Source organism: Theobroma cacao, chromosome 3, assembly GCF_053813885.1.
Source record: "Theobroma cacao isolate CCN51 chromosome 3, ASM5381388v1, whole genome shotgun sequence".
Lineage (NCBI taxonomy): Eukaryota > Viridiplantae > Streptophyta > Magnoliopsida > Malvales > Malvaceae > Theobroma > Theobroma cacao.
The window spans coordinates 44530952-44552563 of NC_142641.1; the positions used below are offsets into that span (position 1 = coordinate 44530952).

General features: G+C 37.2%; 4 protein-coding genes, 1 non-coding gene and 1 pseudogene across 11 annotated transcripts; 3 read left to right on the forward strand and 3 right to left on the reverse strand.

Moving 5' to 3' along the window:
* Positions 1-484: 484 nt before the first annotated feature.
* On the reverse strand, positions 485-2497 carry LOC18606519 (5-amino-6-(5-phospho-D-ribitylamino)uracil phosphatase, chloroplastic pseudogene; annotated as a pseudogene). Its single transcript, XR_016025026.1, has 2 exons — positions 2339-2497; positions 485-2001 (listed from the first exon to the last, which is right to left on the reverse strand). The product of XR_016025026.1 is annotated as a 5-amino-6-(5-phospho-D-ribitylamino)uracil phosphatase, chloroplastic pseudogene (transcript).
* Positions 2498-2846: 349 nt separating this feature from the next.
* Positions 2847-5404, reverse strand: MS1 (RING/FYVE/PHD zinc finger superfamily protein). The gene is made up of 3 exons (XM_007040166.3): positions 5098-5404; positions 4323-4608; positions 2847-4233 (listed from the first exon to the last, which is right to left on the reverse strand). Exons 1-3 carry the CDS (start codon positions 5402-5404, stop codon positions 2847-2849), a joined length of 1980 nt encoding a protein of 659 aa, XP_007040228.3.
* A 772-nt stretch (positions 5405-6176) lies between these two features.
* On the forward strand, positions 6177-8380 carry LOC18606521 (RNase P Rpr2/Rpp21 subunit domain protein). The gene is made up of 2 exons (XM_007040167.3): positions 6177-6589; positions 7547-8380. The coding sequence occupies exons 1-2, from the start codon at positions 6309-6311 to the stop codon at positions 8133-8135; spliced, it is 870 nt and encodes a 289-aa protein (XP_007040229.2). The 5' UTR covers positions 6177-6308; the 3' UTR covers positions 8136-8380.
* Positions 8381-9321: 941 nt separating this feature from the next.
* Positions 9322-14276, forward strand: LOC18606522 (ASI1-immunoprecipitated protein 3). The gene is made up of 8 exons (XM_018118208.2): positions 9322-9961; positions 10686-10748; positions 10844-11605; positions 11757-11891; positions 11984-12067; positions 12537-12596; positions 12699-12785; positions 13695-14276. Exons 1-8 carry the CDS (start codon positions 9614-9616, stop codon positions 13935-13937), a joined length of 1782 nt encoding a protein of 593 aa, XP_017973697.2. The 5' UTR covers positions 9322-9613; the 3' UTR covers positions 13938-14276.
* A 1545-nt stretch (positions 14277-15821) lies between these two features.
* Positions 15822-20055, forward strand: LOC108661066 (uncharacterized). Of its 6 annotated transcripts, none has more exons than XM_018116675.2 (3): positions 15822-15981; positions 17183-19091; positions 19617-20055. In XM_018116675.2, the coding sequence occupies exons 2-3, from the start codon at positions 17199-17201 to the stop codon at positions 19938-19940; spliced, it is 2217 nt and encodes a 738-aa protein (XP_017972164.2). In that variant the 5' UTR covers positions 15822-15981; positions 17183-17198; the 3' UTR covers positions 19941-20055. The 6 variants fall into 6 exon arrangements, with proteins under 6 accessions (XP_017972164.2, XP_017972166.2, XP_017972167.2 ...); XM_018116677.2 differs by having other exon boundaries at positions 15848-15986; XM_018116678.2 differs by lacking the exon at positions 15822-15981 and adding an exon at positions 16150-16260.
* Positions 20056-21296: 1241 nt separating this feature from the next.
* TRNAD-GUC (transfer RNA aspartic acid (anticodon GUC)) lies at positions 21297-21368 on the reverse strand. The gene has a single exon. It is a non-coding gene; the product is annotated as a tRNA-Asp (tRNA).
* Between the last annotated feature and the right edge of the window lie 244 nt (positions 21369-21612).

Here is a 21612-nt window from a genome sequence, read left to right on the forward strand (position 1 = left end):
TCTTCTGTGGCGGCAAGTACACGCTCACATTCATTGTACGTCGTTAGCAAAGGGGGCCGAGACAGAGACCCATGAGTCGTAGCCCTTTTGGGATCTTCAAACTTGAACTATTCGATGCGGTAATTAAAAGGCATACGCGAACTGGTCAACGCAAATGTTCCGTCAGGAACGTGGTAGGACGTTCTAGCTCTCTGCTCTGCTCTCCAAGTAGATGGCTAGCTGCCACTTTACCACCATTGCACTTGGGTTAGTGTAGGTTAGAGCCTTTGACAACCTGCTCTGATAGTTGGGCTCTAGAATTGCTACTGGTTTGATCCAGAATGAATGATAGGGATTTTTGTTTCAGGATAAAGAAGTAAAGAAATTGCAGATGATTATTTTTGTATACCATCTGCAGTTCTCATGGAGAAATTGGCCAATTTGCAAGTTATTGTTGAATTAAAATAGAAGGAAGCACCAATAGGTATTTGAAGTTCTGAACATATTTGATACAAACTATGCTTCCATGGCAATCTCGTGGTTGTCCAATGCGGACCAACCTTTTTATTTTCTTTTTCTTTTTGTTCCTTCTGTTGCTGTACACATAAATAGAACAATTACCATCAAGAATCGTAAAAAGCATATATTAAATCTGTACAATTTTCGGGGGTTACTAGAAAATGCTGTCATCAACTGCTGTTGAGGTGGATGGGCTATCTTCTTCCTCCTCCGTCTCCATCTCCAACTTTGGCTCTCCAGATCCAAATTCAGCTGACTCCATATCAGCAAGGTTCTTTAGATCAACAACTGAAAGCTCATCTAAACGCCTTACCACCAGGTCAGCAGCCCCAAGCTCGTACACCCGATGCTTGTTTGCAACAGCCACACACTTCATCCGTGCATCATGGGCAGCCTCAACAGTCTGATTGGAGTTCCCAAATACAATGCAGCGCTCAGATATAAATTTTAGAAGCTGTGCAGCATATAGAAACATCTCTGGGTCGGGTTTTCCCCGGTAAACATCCTCTGCTGCCACAATGGCACTGAAGCACCCTTCAATTCCAATTTTTCTAATTGCAGACTCTAGAGTTTCTCTTGGACGAGTAGAGACCAAAGCCATTGGTATTTTGTACTGCATCAAAACATCCACAAACTCAATAGAACCAGCACAAAATCTATAAACCCCACCTTGCAAAGCTTGGTACATGTCTTCCTTCCTTGCAGCCATTCTTTTCACTTCTGCCGGGTCTCTTGACCAGCACAAAATTTCAGAAATTGCTTGCTTGTTCTTCATCCCTTCTATTCTTCTGAGTGTAAAGGCTGGAGGAGGGGATTTGCCTTCTTCTTCAGCGAGAGCCAACCAGGCTTGCTTCTCAAGCTCAGGGTTATCTTTAATTATAACTCCTTCCCATTCAAATATAGCAGCAAACCAACCACAACCCATCCTTTCTTGACGAAACAAGGGGTTATGTAAGGAAGGACGATCAGCTCTATTCTCTGGTGGCCACAATTTAGGTTTTCGATCTTTACCAGTGTCAATTCCGTAGTTCCAATTCCTTTGAGTTCTTTCTTCCTCTCTATACGCATGCACCTCCTTTGTCAGCTCTATTGCACGAGCCTTTACCGATGAATTAACTAACCTATCACCTTTCAATCTTGGCAAAGGATGAGAAAGAACAATTCTTCTACCAATAAATTCTGTTTCTGGGAACTGATAATTACTTGATTTCTGTTTGCAGGAAAAATCCCTAACAGAAATTCTACCACGCAAAGGATGACGCCCAAGAAGAGATGTTGTTGCAATTGTCTCCATCACTGCCATGTTTACCAAAGTGATAGTATGTTCAGCCCCGACTAAAACTCAAACTTGACAAATGCCCCTTATGCCACCAGATCTTTCTTAGTTCTTTGCAGAATGCAACTGGTAATTATTGATCAAGAACCAGAAAAATTCAACTTTCCTCAAATATGCACCCCGCTTCACACATCAACATCCAAAAACGACCAAGCTATTGGGAAAAGCTGCACAAAAGAAGTTCTCAAATGATTCTTTCTCTTTGACCACAAAAGGGTAAAGAATAAAACAGCTTCTCTTCCAATAAAAATTCCAACTTCATTATCAAGCAACTAGTTCTAACATCCCCTTCAAGTCAAACTAGGCATAACCCAGAATCACAAACAAACCAAATTCTCAAATTAAACAGAAAAAACAAGTACAAAAAGCAATACAAATAAAAACCCAAAAAATGAAAATTCAATAGAAAGGCTAAAAAAGATTATATAAATAGAAAACATGCAATGTTTACTATTATTATAGCTATTACAAATTAAAGGAATAAAATGGATTATAAAGAATAACCTGGAAGGAAAGAAGAGCGGACCAATGTGAGAGAAAGAAACAGAAACAGGGAAACTAGAATCATTAATTAAGAATCTGTGAATCTCCCTTTATATTTGTTTCTACAAGAAGAAGTTGGTTTCGTTTTTCTTTTTTCTTTTTTCTTTTTTCTTTTTTGGGCGTGTGCGGTTTAAAATCCTTAAACAGGAGTTGAAAAGAAAGCCGGTAGAAGTGACCGGCTGGAGGTACACCTGTCGGTAATAAAAACTCATTTTTACATAAACTAGGTTTTTTTTTTTCTTTTTTTTTCGATATTAGTACATATTCTTGGGATTTAGCAGTATTTGTTTTGTTTAAAACGTTTAAATTTATAGTAAATATAATAAAAAATTATCTCTGTATATCTTTGTTGTATAGTATTTATAAAGAAAATTACATTGGAGAAGACAATTGAAATGTGGGTCTTTCCACTTCAAAAGCTAGACAATAAGATAGTATAAATGTTCTTAAAACATGTGTAGAGTTACGTTTATGGTAGAGAAGGCAAGAACATAATCTTTTCCTCACATTGTTTGCAGAGGAAAACATGTGGGATTTCTTCATTATTTGGAATTCTAACACACCTGGTATGCTGCCAAACTTCACAGATATCACATGAGATTAACCGTTCACCATCATCCTCTCTGGCTCCACAGGGGCATTCCACAATGCGACTGTTTAGTCCCCACTCACACATCATTACCTCATTCATGATCATTCCTGTTTGATCATCGTTGCTGCCCACAACAACAATTGTCTGACCCATTTCAACGGATCCAAGGACCAAATCTGATCCCTTGGCATTCAAATTCACTATGGTCTCCACAACAAAACTCCTTAGCCTCCAATACACTTGTCTGAAATTCTTCTCCACCTCTAGCTTAAGGTCATTGATTGTAGCAGTTTCTTGTAAAGTGACACATTCACATGGGAGCATTGGTTTCTTTAACCCTTCATCAATCTCTTCATCGTTCTTCAATATAACTGTACAGAAGAGCTTGAATTTCCCATTCAAGCTTGATTTGACTTTCATAGAAAGTTCTTCACTATATTCTTTGGCAAGAAATTTGGTATCAAGGATTATCCTGGCTGCCATTGGTATTGAAGAAAAAATCCCTGTGCTCAGTGTTGGCTTCTGCTCTTTCAAGATATGCTTGAACAAAAAGGAAATGTCCTTCATTAGTTGAGCCTTTGTAATCTTACATCTAGGTTTTACTTTGGAATTGTTTAAAAGGAGGGTTTCCGGGTTTGGAAATACTGTGGAAATATCTTCCAGGCAATATTCTAGTACTTTTGTTACAGGGTTTAAGCAACGACGAACCAAGTAGTTTCCCACTATGTGATTTCCAAGTGACTTGAGAACAAAATCTAGCAATCCTGTGTCACCAATATAAGCTCGTGCAGCATCCCTTACTTCTTGCCTTGAAACCCACCTGAACTCAGCCCTTTTCAGAGCTTCAACAATCACCCGAGTGGCTGCTTCAACTCGCTTGTGAGACCATCTGCAGCTAGTCTCCACCAGGATTGCAGGGTTACAGGAATCAATCGAATTTTCTTTTGGAAGTCGTGACCTCAGCCCTAACATGAAATCAAACAGGTCACCCAGGGTCACCATGGAATGGTCAGCTAATGCTTGATACCTGGAGAAAATGACTGAAATGTCATTGTAGGAAATGCTGAGATGGTGATTTAGCAAGCACAAAGGCATCCCTTGGATTGCTTCTATGGCTTTTTGATAAATTGGCTCATTCACGCCATAGCACCCGCGTCCGAACTTGTATCCCCACCGACCAAACCATGGCTCGCCATATGCTACTCCATGAAGCAACCTCAATTCCATGCCTCTTTTCCTTGAGGTGTCATTCAAACTCACTTTCCTAAGAAATTATGCAACGACAGTTTTCCAAGTTAACTTTTCATGAACTCAGTGGTATACAAAGAAAATGTACAAGAACAAGCTAATTACCTAGCCTGCAGTCCGGTGCACAAACGATCCCAGAAATCCATGATCTGGTAGCCAGCCAAGTCCGAACCCATCTCCACCCCGTTGACACATAGCAAATGCCCAAATCCATTTGAATGAAAGACACCGTGCATTATATGGCCTTGTAATTCCACTAAATTGAACTTACCCTTTTCTGGGTTTGGGTCATCAAGGTTGCTTTCTCCACAACTGAAACATGCAGCTACGGCGTCTTTAGATGGTAGCAAGAAATGGTACTTCTTATTGCAGATCATGTGGTGACCCCAGCCTGTGCCATGATGAAATAACTTACAATGTCGTGCAATTTGTTTATGCTAACATGTAAAAGAATATCATTAAATTCCTTTGCTGAATTACAAATTACTTCAGCTCAATTGTTAAAGTTACAAAAAATCTATCATAATACAATGGAAATAATCTTTTGAAAGAAAGAATGAAAATGAATTAACAATGATCATAATGCATAAGAATTTTTTCTAGTCATTAATAAGTATATTTAATTAATATTTTATTCGACATTATTTATAATCAATTAGATTTTATTTATGAATAACAACAGCTTGATCTTACGTAATTATAACTCTAAATTAATATTATATTCATACATTTTTTATTATTGATTATGTATTATATATTGATTATTATACATTAAGTAATTAATGCAAAAGAAATACTCCTAGCTAGCTCCATCTAGTGGATATATTAGTATAAAGAAAAGAAGAAAGTGAAAAACGAGATGAGAGAATTTAGACTTCACCAACATATTGGCAATGCTTGCAATAAAGGCTGATCGATGCCTCAATCGGTTCTTCAACGACAAACAACAGTGTATGCAAAGGAGGATGGCGGTGGACTTCGAGCTGAAACGACCAGCTCAACATTCCATTGCATAGATTGCTCTCTAGATGCCCATATTCTAGAAGTGCATTCACGTTATCCCTGAATGACCCGTCGAACTCAACAGGACAACCATTCTCACCGAAACTCCTGAACTTGAAAACCCTCTCTCCCCCTCTCCTCCTCTTCCTGCAATAAGCAGCACCCACATCCAAATGTGATGACATATCTTGAAGAAAAATATACGGGACAGTTTCTGAGAAATTCAAGCTTTGAGAAGGTATCCCAACATCCTTAGATATACTGCTGCATGGGGTCACACAGATAATGCCTGGAAATAAATTTGGAGAGGATTCAAAAAACAGATCATCAAAAAGTTATCAAATTAAAGATGAGGGGATGAGCTCACTATCTGCATGAACTGTTTCAAAAATCATAACTCCCCATGCAAATCTATCGCCACTGGCATTTCTCAAGTTAATTAATGGTGCCACGCTTGGATCATTTGGGTATATTAAATTGCTTTGTGTTCCGGCAATTTCTATGGTCAGCTGATCAGAACATGTTGAATTTGTTGATTTTATCTTTTATAAAGGCTTCCACGTAAACGCAATATTTCTCCGCCAACTACCCTTTGGACCTTCTCACAAGATCTTCCTTGCTTCACTAGTTTTATGTTATTACAACATTTAGATTATGTAGTATACTGTAATCGGGTGAAAAACATATTTGTGAAAGTTATATATATTAAGCACTTGAATAAATGATAACTAATAATCATAAAAGTATTAGTTCAATATTTCAATTTATGAAGATAAAAAAAAGGAATATATTGATTCGTAGCACATTATGCAAGTAAATTGATATAAAATATTTAAAAAAAATTACATTAGAAGAAAAATGAAACGACATCGTTTTGTACACGATGAGAGCTTTGTTTTCCTACTTGTACTACGTTTAAAACGACACGTTTTATTGACAGCGGCTTTTTACTAACAGCTAGTTTTCCAACGTGGCGCACTTCTCGTGAGGTTTTAGATTAAAAAAAAAAAAAAGAAGCCGCGAAGGCTTACGGATATCGTTAGACTATTAATCGTTCGACGAAATTCTTCAGAGAAAGGAAGCGGAAACATGGGGAAGAGAGGAGGAGGCGCAAAGAGAGCAGCAAACACGCCATCAAAGTTCCAAAAGACAATCTCACTGAGAGAAGAAGCGAACGGCAGGAAGCAAACCAAAGGCGGATCCACCAACGTTAAAGCTATATTGAAAAACGAGCACTTGCAAAACCTAGCGGTGTGGGCGAGTTGCGAAGCTTCAATCCCTTCTTTGGCTTCCTTTTTTGGGCACCAATTGGCCGCTGATGGGGAGGCCTCATCAATCCCCCCTGACTCTTCTTTCTTTTCTTGCCAGAGGTTCCTATTTCTTTCTTTTCCTTTTAGTTTCAAAGAGTCAAATTTGTTTGTATTTTCTGGCACTGAACTCTACATGTGCTTCAGAAATTTTAGAATCCAACTTCTAGAGGTAAATAAAATTTGTTTAAGATGCTCCGGATTGCATTTTCCTTGAATCAGCTTCAACTTCAATAACAGAATGCAATTGACTGTAACCACTAGATAGACCTTAGCTTTTGCTCTTTAGACCTTGGTATGTACACAGTACACTATCGCGGTCAGATGCATCTGCTACATGAAATTGACAACTAACTGGAAAAGGTTCTTTGTTGGATTCCCCAGTTCAAGTTTGTAAATTGTTTGATGCAGGGTTTGCTAGTTGTAAGTCATATTGAAGGAGGTTCATGGTGCACCAGTTTGAACTGAGATGTAACTGGTTTTGATTGAGTGAATCTGCTCCATGCAAGGGGAAAAAAGGGTTCCCTGTCATCCAAAATATTAAGAACTATTGCCTTGCTTTCTTGTTTACTTATCGATACTAGGCATAGGTGTCTATTTTAAATGTCTGTTCAAGATTAAACTTTATACATAATGCTTCATTGTCAATCAGTTTGACATAATCTGCAATTTATTTTCTTCCATGTTGATCTTCAAGCGAATAAACTAACATGTTGGGTTCCTTATGAGCATTCATTTCAATTGATCAACTGATTGGTGACAACTTTCTTATTTTTAGTCTTATCTAGTATGAGCTAGAGAAATGCTATCTAGATGTTTCTTTTAACCATTTAGATTTGATCAATGCTTACTTTTAAGTAATAAAGATATTAATGTCAGAATTAGATTGCCAGATCTGTTTGTTGACTTTGAGTATCTAGTTTATTGAATTTTGCTTAACCTATTCTCTTTTACTCTACTGTCATGTTGTATGCAGTAGGAAATATGTGCTGCCTCTGATTTTCACTTTAATGTTTGCAGATGTGAGACAATTCTTCAGCCTGGCTTTAATTGCACTGTCCGCATTGAAAAGAATCGAGCAAAAGCAAGGCATAGACGTAAGAAACCTCATATTTTGACTCAGAATAGTGTGGTCTACAACTGCCACTTCTGTTCACATCGGAATCTGAAAAGAGGGACTCCAAAAGGCCACATGAAAGAGATGTACCCTCCTAAGTTGAAAGCATCTTCAATCCCCAAAGTTGTCAAGTCCAGACTTAAGAAGTCTGTTACCAGCTCAGGTAAAGAAACAAACAAAGATGAGCTTAATAAGGTGGATGTAATAAGTTTACCAACAATAGCTGCTGAAGATCCAACCACAGATGGTCCAATGACTCCTTTGTCAAGAGGTAGGACTTTGCTGGATGGGAAGAAGAGAAACAGGAACAAATCTGGGTCTAAAAGACCAGCTGAGTCCGAAAACAATCTCACGACACTAGATGCAGGAAAAACTGTTGGTACTTCAAGTAAAAGGAGGAGGAAATCTTGGATGAGCCTTAGCGAAATTGTTCAGAGCAGTGAGGACAATCATGGCAACGTTCCCAATTCTAGAATCCCATTCTTGTTGTAAGTAGGATGATCTTTATTGTGATTTGTGACAAGTGATCCCCGGGAGATCAATGCTGGAAGGAGACATAATTACGGATAGATTCAAGTTTTGTTCATAGGATAGTGGGTTGTAATATACTCTTTTTTCAAGCAAATTAAAAAGCTCTGTTTTAGTTTAACAAGGAGCATTTTGTTGTTTGAAATGAGTTTCTTTTGCTTGTTCAAAAGGAAGGAAATTTGTTTAAATCATACCTGAACATTGGCAAATGCAGTTGGAATCATCATGTGATTTTGATAGGTAAAATGTTATAACTTCTTAGATGACCATTTTAAGTGCTTATATATTGTTTTTTTTTTTTATCCCAAAATGTTGATTTGATTTTTGAATTTTTTGAATTTATTGACTCTTGTTAGATGTTCTATTAAATTTAATGATTTTAATTTGGCTTTAAATTTTTCAATTAATTTTTTTCAAAAATTTATTTCAATAAAAAAAATGAAAACACAAAAATTTTGATATTATAAAATTAAGTCAAATTTTGTAATTAGTATTTATATTTTCTCAAAATGAAGAATTTAGTTTATGTACAGTAATTTGTAAAAATTGAATTATTGATTTTTTGAAATTAACATTGTCAGTCCAACTATTAATGTTGTTAAAATTTTATATTATTTATGTGACACGATATTTAATTGTACTAATGTGACCTTCATCCAAGAATTGCATAAAGTTTTTAATCAAACTTATTTGGACGAACAAAAAATCCAAATTCAATTATTCCTCCAACTGATGTTATAATCGAATTGGATTCTTTGAGATTACTCTAAATTATGATAAGATAGAAAAAATTAAATGGTAAGTAGAAATAGAAATTAGAATGAAAAATATGATATAGTGATTAGAGATATGATTTACCAGATTTGATTTTAAGAATTACAAATTAAATTTCAAAGTTAACATCATCTTAATAATCATTATATTATTAAATTTAATATCACATCAATACAATTAAATGCTATGTTAACATAAAAAATGAAAAATAATTAAATTATATTAAAAAATAATTAGATTGATATTATTAACTTCAAAAAATATAAAATTTAATTTTTATCAATAATAAATTAAATTAATTATTTTGACAGAGTGCAAGATTAATTATAGAAAATGACCTAAAATTAAATTCTGCCAACGTGTTCGATCTAACAGAGGTTGTCTAATCTAACCAGTAACCATGGCTCCTAATTACTATGGAAGAATCTGGAAAGGAGTGGCATAAGCGTAGCATTACAACGAAAGAAAGCCCGATTTCCAGAAGCCAAAATCCATTTCCTATATAAACGTCAGAAAGAGAGCCATAGTTGGGCGTGGCGGGCTTACAATTGGAGAAACCCAAATTTCAATTTATAGTTTGTCCAATCTCTTCATTTCCAAAACTTCCCACCAATCATCACTTGTAAACCACTTGAAAAACCCGTAACAATCAACAGCCTTGGTCCGAAATGGGGAACCGAAGGTTCGCTCAGGTGTCCACTAGCGACGAGGACGAAGCCCTGTTACCTCCTCGACGGTCTCGGTCCGAAGACAAGAGGCAAGAAAGGAAGAGGAAGAAAATGAAGCTACAAGAGGAGGACGATGAAGAGGTTGAAGAGAGGGAATTAAAGAAGAAGAAGAGGAAGAAGAAGCGAGACGAGTATGAAGAAGAAGAAGAGGAGGAGGTGGAGGAGGAGGAAGAGGGAGTGCAGGAGGATGCGAAGCCCATAGGTGAATCTGTTAGGTTTTCTGGGAAAGGGAGAGGAAGGAGGAGTCATTATGAAGCTTTTGAGTTTGATGGCAATCGATATGATCTCGTGAGTGCAATTTTGCGTTTTAATTTTTTAGGGTTTTCTTCTTTGGGAATCTCGTTTAAGTTTTTGAATTCTGAATTCAGGGCTTTCCTTTCTTAGGATTTGTGGTATTTTTGCTGCATTGTTTGATATGTTTTGTGGGATTTTAGGGTTTTGAATTTTCTCACTTCTGTTTATAAGAATTAATGATCTGACTTGCTCGTTGTTGTTTAATTGTGTGATTGGTTAGTTGATTTCTATGTTTTTAATGAATTTATCAAGTACTTTTGGGTTTTAGTGGCTTTAGTTGCTTGCCTTAGGTTCATTTTTGAATTATGAAGAGTTTGATGGAAAGGGTTTTTGGTTTAATCATTCTTGGTGTAATGAGTTTTACTTCAATCTTTTTTTTTTTTGTTTTGTGATTACCTTCGTAGATAAATGTAATCAATATACCGTTTATGTTTATTTTGTTGCTTTTTTGGTGCATCTGGATGGAGCTCATAGCAGTAGGGTGAGAAAAGAGTGTGATCTTTTTGTATGCTGGCAGAACTAATCTTTTGTGAATTTTAAGAGACTTATCTTGTAGAAGTGCTTTGAGAAAACCTACTGAAGATTCTTCCGGCCCATTTTGGTGGCATTCTGTGTTTTTCTATTTCCACAGTAATTTGGAAACTTGGGTTTAGTTCTTGCTAATTTATACCCTTGCATCTTTGTGTCATTATTTATGTTTACTAGTGCTGGTCTACAGGAGGATCCTGTTCTTTTGGTTCCTGAAGATAAGGAACAGAAGCCTTATGTCGCAATCATCAAGGTAGTTGTGTCACCTGGTACTTCCTTTTTATTTTCTTTGTAGAGACTTTTTAGTCACTTTCCTTTGCAAATAATGGAGCTTTTGTCTATTGATAGGACATTAGTCAGACTAAAGATGGGAGCATTATGGTTACTGGGCAGTGGTTTTATCGCCCTGAAGAGGCTGAGAGAAAAGGTGGCGGAAGCTGGCAATCGCGTGATACACGAGAGCTGTTCTATAGCTTCCACCGGGATGGGGTTCCAGCAGAATCTGTGATGCACAAATGTGTGGTGCACTTTGTTCCCATACACAAGCAACTTCCAAACCGTAAACAGCATCCAGGTTTTATTGTGCAGAAAGTTTATGACACTGTGGAGCGAAAGCTTTGGAAACTAACTGATAAAGATTATGAGGATAATAAACAGCATGAGATTGATCTTCTTGTTCAGAAAACATTATCACGTTTGGGAGATCTCCCTGACATTGAGACAGACGATACTGCCGCTGTTATTGATCAGGAAGATCAGTTGAAGGCAAAAAGAACTCTTAGGAAAAAGAACATGTCACCTCTTGATGTTTCGAGGGATGATGAAGGAACTACCAGGTCTGATCAACATCTCAGAGCTGAAACTCCTGGAAGCTGTACGAGTAATACCACTGAATACTACACAATTTTGTCAAAATTTAAGGTCCTAACTGGAGAAACCCATCGTGATAAGTGGATGGAGAGGCTTCTCCAAGGAGTTCAGTACATGTGTAGTTCTCCTGATAGCATGCATATCGATGACAAAGGAAAAGGTGGTTCGGATAGCGTGGAACGTGAAAAAGGCACTAAGAGTTCTGGAGCTGCAAATGGATCTCTAGAAAAGACTTTAAATGTGTGCAGTGTTTTCTTGCCTATGTTTAGTTTTTATTGCAGGGACATCTTGTTTTTTTCCAGATGTGATGACTAATAAGGATTGAATGGTAATTGATGATTAAAGAGATATTATGATTCAGACAATATTTCTTGTCTTTTTTTATTTGCAGGGTGGCAAGTCTTTTCTGTGGCCAGATGCTGCTGTTCCTGCTGTTACTGCACTTGAGAAGGCCTCACATGATTCTCTTTCTTCTGATTTCCAGAAATATAACCAGAAATTACGCCAGCTTGTGTTCAATCTGAAGGTATAGGGCTCTCTACATATGGACCACTATGCATATCTTTCCTTGCTTGCATTTCTGATGGTATTGATTTTGTTATTTATTTGGTTCTGCAGAACAATCCATTGCTAGCGAGACGTCTATTAAATGGAGAACTGGAACCTTCAACAATACTTAACATGTCACCTAATGAGTTAAAGGTATAGTTTAATTGGTTGTCGATATCTCTTTGTTAACAAATTTTTTTTATAGAAATTGATAACTACTTCATGTAGGTGGAAATGTCTTGAACATGGCTACTGAGTGATGTCAATACCAAGGACATGCTCATACCATGTGTCTGAAAAAAGTTAACACTTCAATGTTTTGTGACTGTTTCTTTTACACCCAATTCTACTTGCAAAATATACCTTAATCCCTTCTCTTATATCTAGAAGAGTGATAAAAATGCAATGACATATACCTGGTAGAAGTTTGGAAAATAGAATTTTCACACACGCACACACACATATGTATATACTTATTTGTGGTTTCATCTATAGTCAATTTTAACTATATAAAGAACTATGGCATGTAATTATTAATCCCTCACTTTATTGTATTTATATGTCTTTAGGACGTTGGTTTATAATGAGTGAAAAAATATAGTGACTAATGATTTCATTGTAGGAGGGTTTAACTGCAGAAGAGACAGCGAAAAAAGAGCCTGATGAATCAGAGCGCATGCAGGTCAGTTCTTTCATCCTGAATTTTGTTTAGGCATAAGATTTACTTACTGTTTGTTACCTGGTTGACATGTGCTTACTGCTTGTTCTACTACTGTGAAAGCAGATGACTGATGCTCGGTGCTCAAGATGCATGGAGTTTAAAGTCGGTCTAAGGGACATTATTCAAGCAGGACATGGAGACCGCTATCAGGTTATCTCAAATTTTTTTCTCCCATTCAATCCCTATAACTATGTTAAGTAGAAGAAGCTGTGATTTCTGTGATGGTACTTAGTTGATTGAGCTAGTATTTCTTTCTTTGTGTTTCTGTCTAGCTAGACATGTACATGCACTAATTATTGAATTTGTTGATGTATAAGACATGTTAATAAGTGAAACTGCAGACATGGGTTTGGATCTCTATGCATAATGTAGTCAACATCTCTCTGGATCATGCATACTTATTTGTAGATTTGTCTGCTTGTGTTTTGAGTTTTAGAATTTTGTACAAACTTTGAGACTGATGACTAAAAGTTTACTGACCTCATTGAGCAAGAGGACGATTGTTTTTTGGGTAGAAATTACTTCTTATAAGAGCATAATGTAGGCACAGGTGTGTATATCAGAATTACAAGATGGTATTGTAATAGTTTCATTGTTGTTTGAATTGGATATAGACATGGGTCTTGCTTCTTTGAATGTCTAATTGAGTTACTATTTATAATTTGACAAGATAGAGCATATAGTGTATAATAACCATAAAAAGGATAATTATATATTAGGGATGGCGAAGGAGATTAAGATACACTGAAGCTTACGAAAGAAAGTTAAAGATGCGTATTATGGATTAACTTTAAGCATGAGTATTATGACTGGAATTTCTAGCAAGTATTTGGTTTGTTGGACTGGCATCATTTTATGCAGACCATGTTGTCTAGATACCTTGAGGTAACTGCATGCAGCTTAGTACTCTATTTACTATGTTCACTATAAAGTCTCTTGCTGTTTAAGAACCTAAATTTCAGGTTTTTTAAACAGTATAATTTTTTTCTTGAATGTACATACAGTTATTCATTTTAGCTTTAAAGATTAACATTCTTTGAACTTCCTTTTGCGATTCAGTTGGAATGTATTGCTTGTGGGAATTCCTGGTATGCTTCTAGAGATGAGGCATCTTCACTTACAATAGAGCCATCAAGTTCTGTCAGAGGTGCTCGCATGGGAGCATCAGCCATGACAAAGCCCGAAATTCCTGAGAAGAAGTTGGTTAGTCCTTGGGAGTCATCAGTCATGACTAAGCTTGAAATTCCTGAGAAGAAGTTGGTTAGTCCCCGGGAGTCTGAATCGACGAAAAAGGTGGAGTAGGAATTTTGCTGGGTATTAGGAGCAAATTTGACCTTGTACAGTTAAATGTTGTGTATGTGACCTAGTGTTATAGTTAAGCAAAGAGCAGGGTTGTTACCATTAGTTAGTCATTACGTTACAGGCATATACATACATCTATATGGAGGTTAGGGAAAGATTGAGATTTCAGCAAGAATTCTGAATTTATTCTCAGAATTCAAGTTGAATTAAGTGTTACTTCTACAATCGATTGAATGTATAGGAGTGGTGGCTGTTCCTTTAGTTTTTCGTTGCGATTGTAACAACATTGAATTTTACCGGAGCCTGGATTTTAAATATCAATTAACCCATTTTCAGTCAGGATTTGCTTTGAACTTGTACCCATTTTCACCAAATTCTTCTTCTGATTTCTCTCATTGAGGGTGGATGACAGTGGATGCTGCTTTTTCTCTATTCAACTTTTTCCAAGAAACGTGGCAAGAGCCTTCTGAAGTAGGCTTAACATTATGGAGTGGGGTTGCGTAGGTTCAATCAAATCTTTGTATGGATAAATATGGCGGCCATGCTCGGTTTTCTGGTGGTTGCCAATAGCGAAATGTTAATGCTACTTTCATAGCAAGAATTTCTTCTTTTCATTTACCTACGAAAAGTTAAAACCCTCTTAGCCTTGCAGCCATGCAACCAACCTTTGCAATCTCCGCCACACCCATCTCAATTGCTTCAACCTTTGCAGGCATAATTTACTGATTTTAAACAGTAAAGTATATAAATATTTTGTCAAAAACAAAAAGAAAAAAACAAAGGAGAAAGAAAATAGGCGATCGAAAGTGGCAAAAACCAAAGAATCAGAGTAAAGAAATGCCCAGCATAAACAGGCAGCAGATTCCCGTGGGTTAGACGTGATTGACCGCCCCACATTTGCTTCCTCCCGCCTAAACTGATCACATGCGCGGCCCCTGAATTTACCATTTTCTCCTTCACCACCGGTCATCCCATTTCCTATAAGAGAGTGCCACTTGCTCTCACGTTTCTTTCTCTCCAGCAACTTTTGAAGCTGAATAATTGTCTCTGTCTTTCGAGAAATAGAGTTAAAGCATCAAATTGGGTCTACCTTACACTAAAACCTTTTAGCATTTTGTCCTTAAATTGTCCAACAAATCATGGTTGATTGCTTTACCACCCCAAAACAAAAATTCCAGCTGAAATTTTCCTTGAAATTTAAGAGACTTGAATGTCTTATCCTACCACATTAATTTCATTTTAGGACGCATTGAAAGATAGGAAGGAAGGGTCTAATCCTTCATCCTCTTGTCCCATTGAAACATAATTAACTTTAATTTTGTCACAACAGATGTGGTTCCAAAATTTATTGTTGAACACCAGGACCATGTTACTGTTTAGCTCTTTATCAAGTCGTTGGAACATAATTATTAGTCTTTAACATATTTGGGAACTATTTGGTGCACACCATGTACTATTAGGGGGTTTATTGTAATTACAGTGGGGGCAGATCCGGACTTATAACATTAGTGTCTTAATTTAAGTGATTATAATTGTTGGAAACGGTTAAATTAATTATAGGAATTCAGTCTTGATAATGTGCAGTTCCCAAAGCTATTAGATAATAGTACTGTGCCAGCGATACAGACACCGACCTCTTTTTAAGCAGGGAACCAATCCTCTTGATTAATGGCTGAAGTGAAAAACCAAAACTAGCCATGATAATGAAGTGAGACCAATATCATTTTTTGGTTGTTGTTGTCTTTTTAAAAAGGTGCCCTCATCAAAACTTACCCTAATCTTTAGCTGAAAAAGGTGTAATTTAGCCAAAAAAAATTAAAGGAGAAAAATAAAATAAAATAATAAAGCTAAAGGGAAAAAATCACACACATATACAGCATAGCCAGCAAGCATATGATGAGTTGGAGCAACATTGCTGTTTTACAAGACATGAACAGAAACTGAGCAGTTCATTGTCCCTCCCTTGGAGCTCATGTGAGAGAAAACAAATACTAACACTTCACTCTCACTCTCACTTTCTTTCTAAACACAATCTACGACACAGGCAAGGCATGCTTTCTCTCTCTCTCTCTTATGTTTCTTTCTCTTTCAAACAACTAATACTTTTTGTGTCTATTGTGCTTTTGTAGTTATTGGACCAGTTCTTGTTGTGTTGTGTTTTTTTTCTGCTTTTACATTGTACTTTTGTTTTGTTGGGTTCTTTTAGAATTGTAAGTACTCTTTAAGGGTCATGTCTGAGTCTTCTTTAAAGAAGGGTTTTTGGTGTTTTCTTCTTTGCTTCTTGTAGATTCATAAGAGACTTTGAGCTCAAGAGTTTTGAAGGGTATGATTGCATCTACTTACAGTTTGTTTGGTTTTTCTTTGAGATCACTTCTGTAAGATCTAGTGGGGTATGCCCATTTTCTCTAGCAATTTGTTTTTTGCCACTTTTTGTTGGCTTAGAGTGCAAGTGAAAATAAAAAAGTTGTTTGTTTTAATAATTGTATATAGCCTTTATCCCTGTCACTTTACTCATTTTTCCTGTGTGTATAGAGATCACGAGATTCCTTGTTGGTTTAAGGGTTTTGGTTTTATGAGATCACTGCCAGGTTTTTTTTCAAGTTTTTCTAACATTAAAGTTTAAAGTCGTTGATGGGGTGCATGCTTTTCCAAATGAAGGTTATTTCTAACGTTAAGATCACTATTCTACTGCTTCAAGATGAGAAGATTTGGAGATTATTTGTTTCATAATTCTTTTTTTTCTTTCTCCCCTCCTCTCTCTTACATGAACATATCAGTTTTGCTTGTATGTGATTCTGAGATTTTGGTTTTGTTGTTGACAATGTATTTGCTTGATCATTAAGATCTTAATTGAAGCCTCATTACTGATTTTTTTCTGTTCTTCTTTTCTTTATTTTTTCTTTTGTATGAGGACACGGACTGTTTTTCTTCAAGTATTTTAGAAACATTGTCTTTTTGGTGGTTTATAGGATATGGTCAAATAAGCACGAGACTATAGCATGGGGCGACTTGGTTTGCAATGAATCAATTTTATATTGATTGTTATTATGCATGATTTATATTTTTCACTACAAATCTGCTACTGTATATATGTAGTCAAGCACATCCCAATTAATGAGGCATATCTTGATCCTACTTGGTAATATTAATTAGGAAATTAATTTTCCCCTGGCTTAGTGAAGATGCTGATTCTCTGTTTAGCTGGTATGTCAAACCTATGTTTATATGACTCGCATTTCTTGCAGGACTGTAAATGTATCAATGGGACTAGAGATGGATTCGGACTTAGAGAAGAACTGCACATTAGGTCTGAGTCCTAACACTGTTCTTCCATCTCCTCGACAATGTCCAAACATTGAAAAGAGATATCCAAAAGGAAAACCAGGTCATAAAGATGATTTATTGAGGGCAAAGGAGGCATTTACTGAAATCAGCTTTCATCGCTACCGCAGTGCTTCTTGTAAGAACATTCAGTCTAGACCTGTTGGGCCAGAAGGTAATGCTGAGCTGAAGCGAGGTTCCATATACCAAAGCTCCAAAGAGGTAAGGAAAATGAAAAAAACAGGTTCTGTCGAGGGAAGGAGAAAAATTGAATTATCGCGTAGTAGTGACAGCTCTTTTTCCTTCAGAATTGTCGATTCCCTTTGTAACTCAGAAGAGGAAAGCTCACAAGAAAGAAATCCAGTGATGTCCGGTGGCTCAAACTTGAAATCAGCATCCATTACCAAACCATGCTTAGAAACATGCTCATCAGATGACTTCATTGAAATCTGTCTAAGTTCAAACAAGAGAGGAAAACAGTCTGTGGAAACTGTAGGGACAGATAGCAAGAGGGACATTAGTTTTGGATGTGAACCTGTTGTCAGTCCTTTAGATGACGGTAATGACCTTGTTGGAAAAGACACAGTTAGCAATCTGCATAAGTCACACTCTCCCAAGGTCGAAGTGCCTCATTCACCCTCTTCATCAGAAAGTGATTGGTTCTCCAAAGCCAGCTCAAGGGCCAGATTTAGCCCAATTAGAAAGATGTTTGATCCATTCATGAAATCAAAGTCTCTGAGAAGTCCTTTGGGTTATGTAGCAGAAGCTGATAATGTCAAAACTATTGGGATGGAAAATATGAGAAGAAATAGGACATTTAGAAAATCTTTGTTACATGACTTCTCGCATTCACCTCAGAATTCAGAATTGGATTCCCAGTTTATCAAGAAAGATAGCATTCAGTCACCAGTGGCAAGCTCACCAGTTCACCTACATGGTTGTCTGAAGGTGGGAGTAAAACAGGGGGTACCATTTTTTGAGTTCTCAATGAATCAACCAGAAGATGTTTTTCTTGCGAAAACATGGAAGGCAGATAATGCTTTCAATTGGGTGTATACCTTTCACTCTATTGGCAATAGAAAGAAGAGCAATGCCAGTATATGGGGGTTGAGTGATAGTAGCAAAGATTCTTCAATTGTTGCGCAGATGCAAGTTTCCTGTTGTTTGTGCTCAGAAATTAAAGATGGTGGGGTTCTTGACAACTCCATGGTTACAGAGTTTGTTTTGTATGATATTGCACATGCAAGACAACATGTTTCTGTCCTAGGATCCTCTGGGTTTGATAAAACCTCTACTTGTTCTAGTCCAGGCTTGGCTGTGGGATGTTATGAATCAGATGATGGCTTTAATTTGGTGAAGCTTAGAGATCACTTAAATCTTGCTTCTGACAGTGATGAATTTGAATTGCCAAGTAGATCAACTCCACGGCTACTTGCTGATTTGCATCCGAACCTTGAAATTGCAGCCATAGTTATTCAAGTACCATTTAAGAAGAGAGAGAGCTTAAAATACAGAAGAGGGGATAAAATAGGTGATGTGAGGCATTTGAACGTACTCAATGTCTCTACGGTTGAGGAAAGTAAAAGCAACATACAAGATAGCAGGAGTCAAGAAAAAGTGAAGGTGGTTATTCCAACTGGAAACCATGGCATACCTAGTTCTGAGACCCAGGGTCCTTCATCACTACTGGATAGGTGGAGGATGGGTGGAGGCTGTGATTGTGGTGGCTGGGACATGGCCTGTCCCCTTGTAGTTTTTGGCAATCCCAGTATAAATTGTTCTGAAGATCAACCACTGGTGGACAGTGAGCGGCCTTTTGAACTGTTTCTTCAGGTAAGGTTTTAGTTCTATGCCAAAGAAAATTTCTCACAAACATAGCTCATGATGAAAATTTCACCATCAGATTATTGGATAAGGATCATGTTAATATCTTTTAAAAGAAATGGCTTAGGATGCTGACTCCATATGAGAGGATTTGATCTTGGAGATTCTGCTCTGTCTGCAGCTTGTGGTCTGGATAGGGCTCTATTTCTATAACTGCTCAGTGTTATGACTTTGTTTGAATGAACTACAAAATATGCATGTATACCCTATGTCTAGGAGTCTTTTAGCAGGGTTCTAGAAAGCTGATGGAAATGATTTCACCCCCTTTTTTCTGTTATATCTTTAAAGTTGAAACACTCATCTATCAAGATGGTTTGATTTGTTGCTCAGATGCTTATGTGAATAAGATATGGAATTTACCTTGACACTTATAATTATAAAGCATTCTGCTTCTCAGAGATACTTTGATTAATGCTCATTTTGTAGATATGATTAAGTTCTCCCTTGACTAACTTAATTTTAATATTTGTGTAGGGTGCCAAAGAGATTACACCAGCATTGACCATGACAGCCATTGAGGGAGGGTATGCAGTTGATTTCCATGCAAAGTTATCCACATTACAAGCATTTTCCATTTGTGTTGCTATATTGCATGGTACAGAAACTTCCGCTGGTGCTGGGGAGGCACAAAGCAAACATTTGTCCCACTGCAATTCACTAAAAGTGCTTATTGAGGAGGAAGTGAAATTCTTAATAGAATCGGTCACGGGGGAGGAGAAGAAAGTCAGCAAGAAGGTGGAAGCAATCCCACCATCTTATGTAATTAACCCTCCGTTCTCTCCAATTGCTCGCGTTTAGACTTGAAACAACTGGCTTGTTGAATTTAAAATGGCCTCCCCGTAGAACCTGTTGTGGTTTTTGGAGTGGCTGTCGCTGAAAGCAAGTGAAGGGGTGGAAATGTTAGCTCTAAAAATGGAGAAGGGTCAAACATTCAGCCATTTCAATCGAGGGTTACTGTACAGGGATATCTATATTCAATGGCACAGATCCACATCTTACTCGGTAAATCTGAAATGCCTGTCTTGAATACTGTCAAATGGGTTTACAGATTGATTGATGTGCGAGTTTCTGCCACAAACTCGCGCAAGCATTTCTTCACTGCACTATTGATTCATTCTTCACTTCTATAAGTAGAATTAGAATAGAAACACCATACTGTCCATATCGTAACTTGATAGCAGGGGGAAAGTAGTCATGTAGCTATTGAGACTTCTGGAGATAGAAATTTTCTCTCATTTTACTTGTATTATATTGAGGCTATGGAGGCTATGAGGGTAGTAGTAAATCGTAGAACATTTTGCCTGAAAGCTCCCTTCTAGTCTTTTACCATGTTTGGAGCCAAAGTAATTTAAAAGAGAAAAGCATTGTTCACAAAAAGTTGTGTATCCTTCATAATAATAACCTACTTTTATGCTTATTTTGTTCTCATATTCCTTCAAGTTGCTCACCAGTTCCTCTAATCTTTTATCCTATCTATCCTTTTATCTTTAACTATTTCCCATTTTCAATAATTCAGTACTTCTGCCAACTGTGAGATATCCACGCTGTGTTCTCAGATTGTTTGTTGACTCGTCTGCCAGATTTAACTGTTGCACTCACAGGACATGTAAAAACTTTGTGGTGACCACTGCGCGGTACTTCTCAGGAGTCAGAACCAACTCTGTCAGTCTGTCTGCAGTGCAGACTTCATCGTGTTGGAATCACCATGACTCATTCCAGTATATTCAAGCACCGAATGAATGGCCCCAAGATTGCTGATGTACCCAGTTCCATTATCATGTTGTAAATGCCAGTGAAGCTGTGCATTCATCAAAGCTCCATAGATTCACTTCAAAGGAAAAATGTTCCCATGCGGAAATGGACTTTTTGTCTTTTTCTCTTATCTCATTGAAAGGGAATGATTGGAGTTATTTAAAGACTGAAGACTAGTGCTGCTGAGAATACATGCATACGTCATGACACTGAAAAATCTTATTGTTTTGAGTCCTTTCCCTCCTGAATACAGTGCAGGATTACAATCTAACGGTTATAATTAGTGCAACCATATTAAATGGCCATGATTCAATGGCACCTATGGGAGGTCATTACAAAAGATCCCAATGTTCGAGAATGGAGGAACGTGGGAACGTGTAAGCCTCAGCAAAATAAATGAGACGCCGTTGCCGGGGATCGAACCCGGGTCACCCGCGTGACAGGCGGGAATACTTACCACTATACTACAACGACTAGATTGGGAGAGTCTCAATTTTTCTTTTATCCAAACAGATTTGTTTGAAACCGAGATAGAGATCAATAAAATCGTATTCAACTCTCTCCTTTGGATTGCTACTGGTATTTAAGCATATTGATCACACAAACAAGATATCATAAAATTAGGGCAACGACTGGCGTAAATCATTGCAACTGCTTTGAGCATTTGTAAACAAAGTTAATATCACCCTCACCTACAACTTTCCATAATAACTCCATT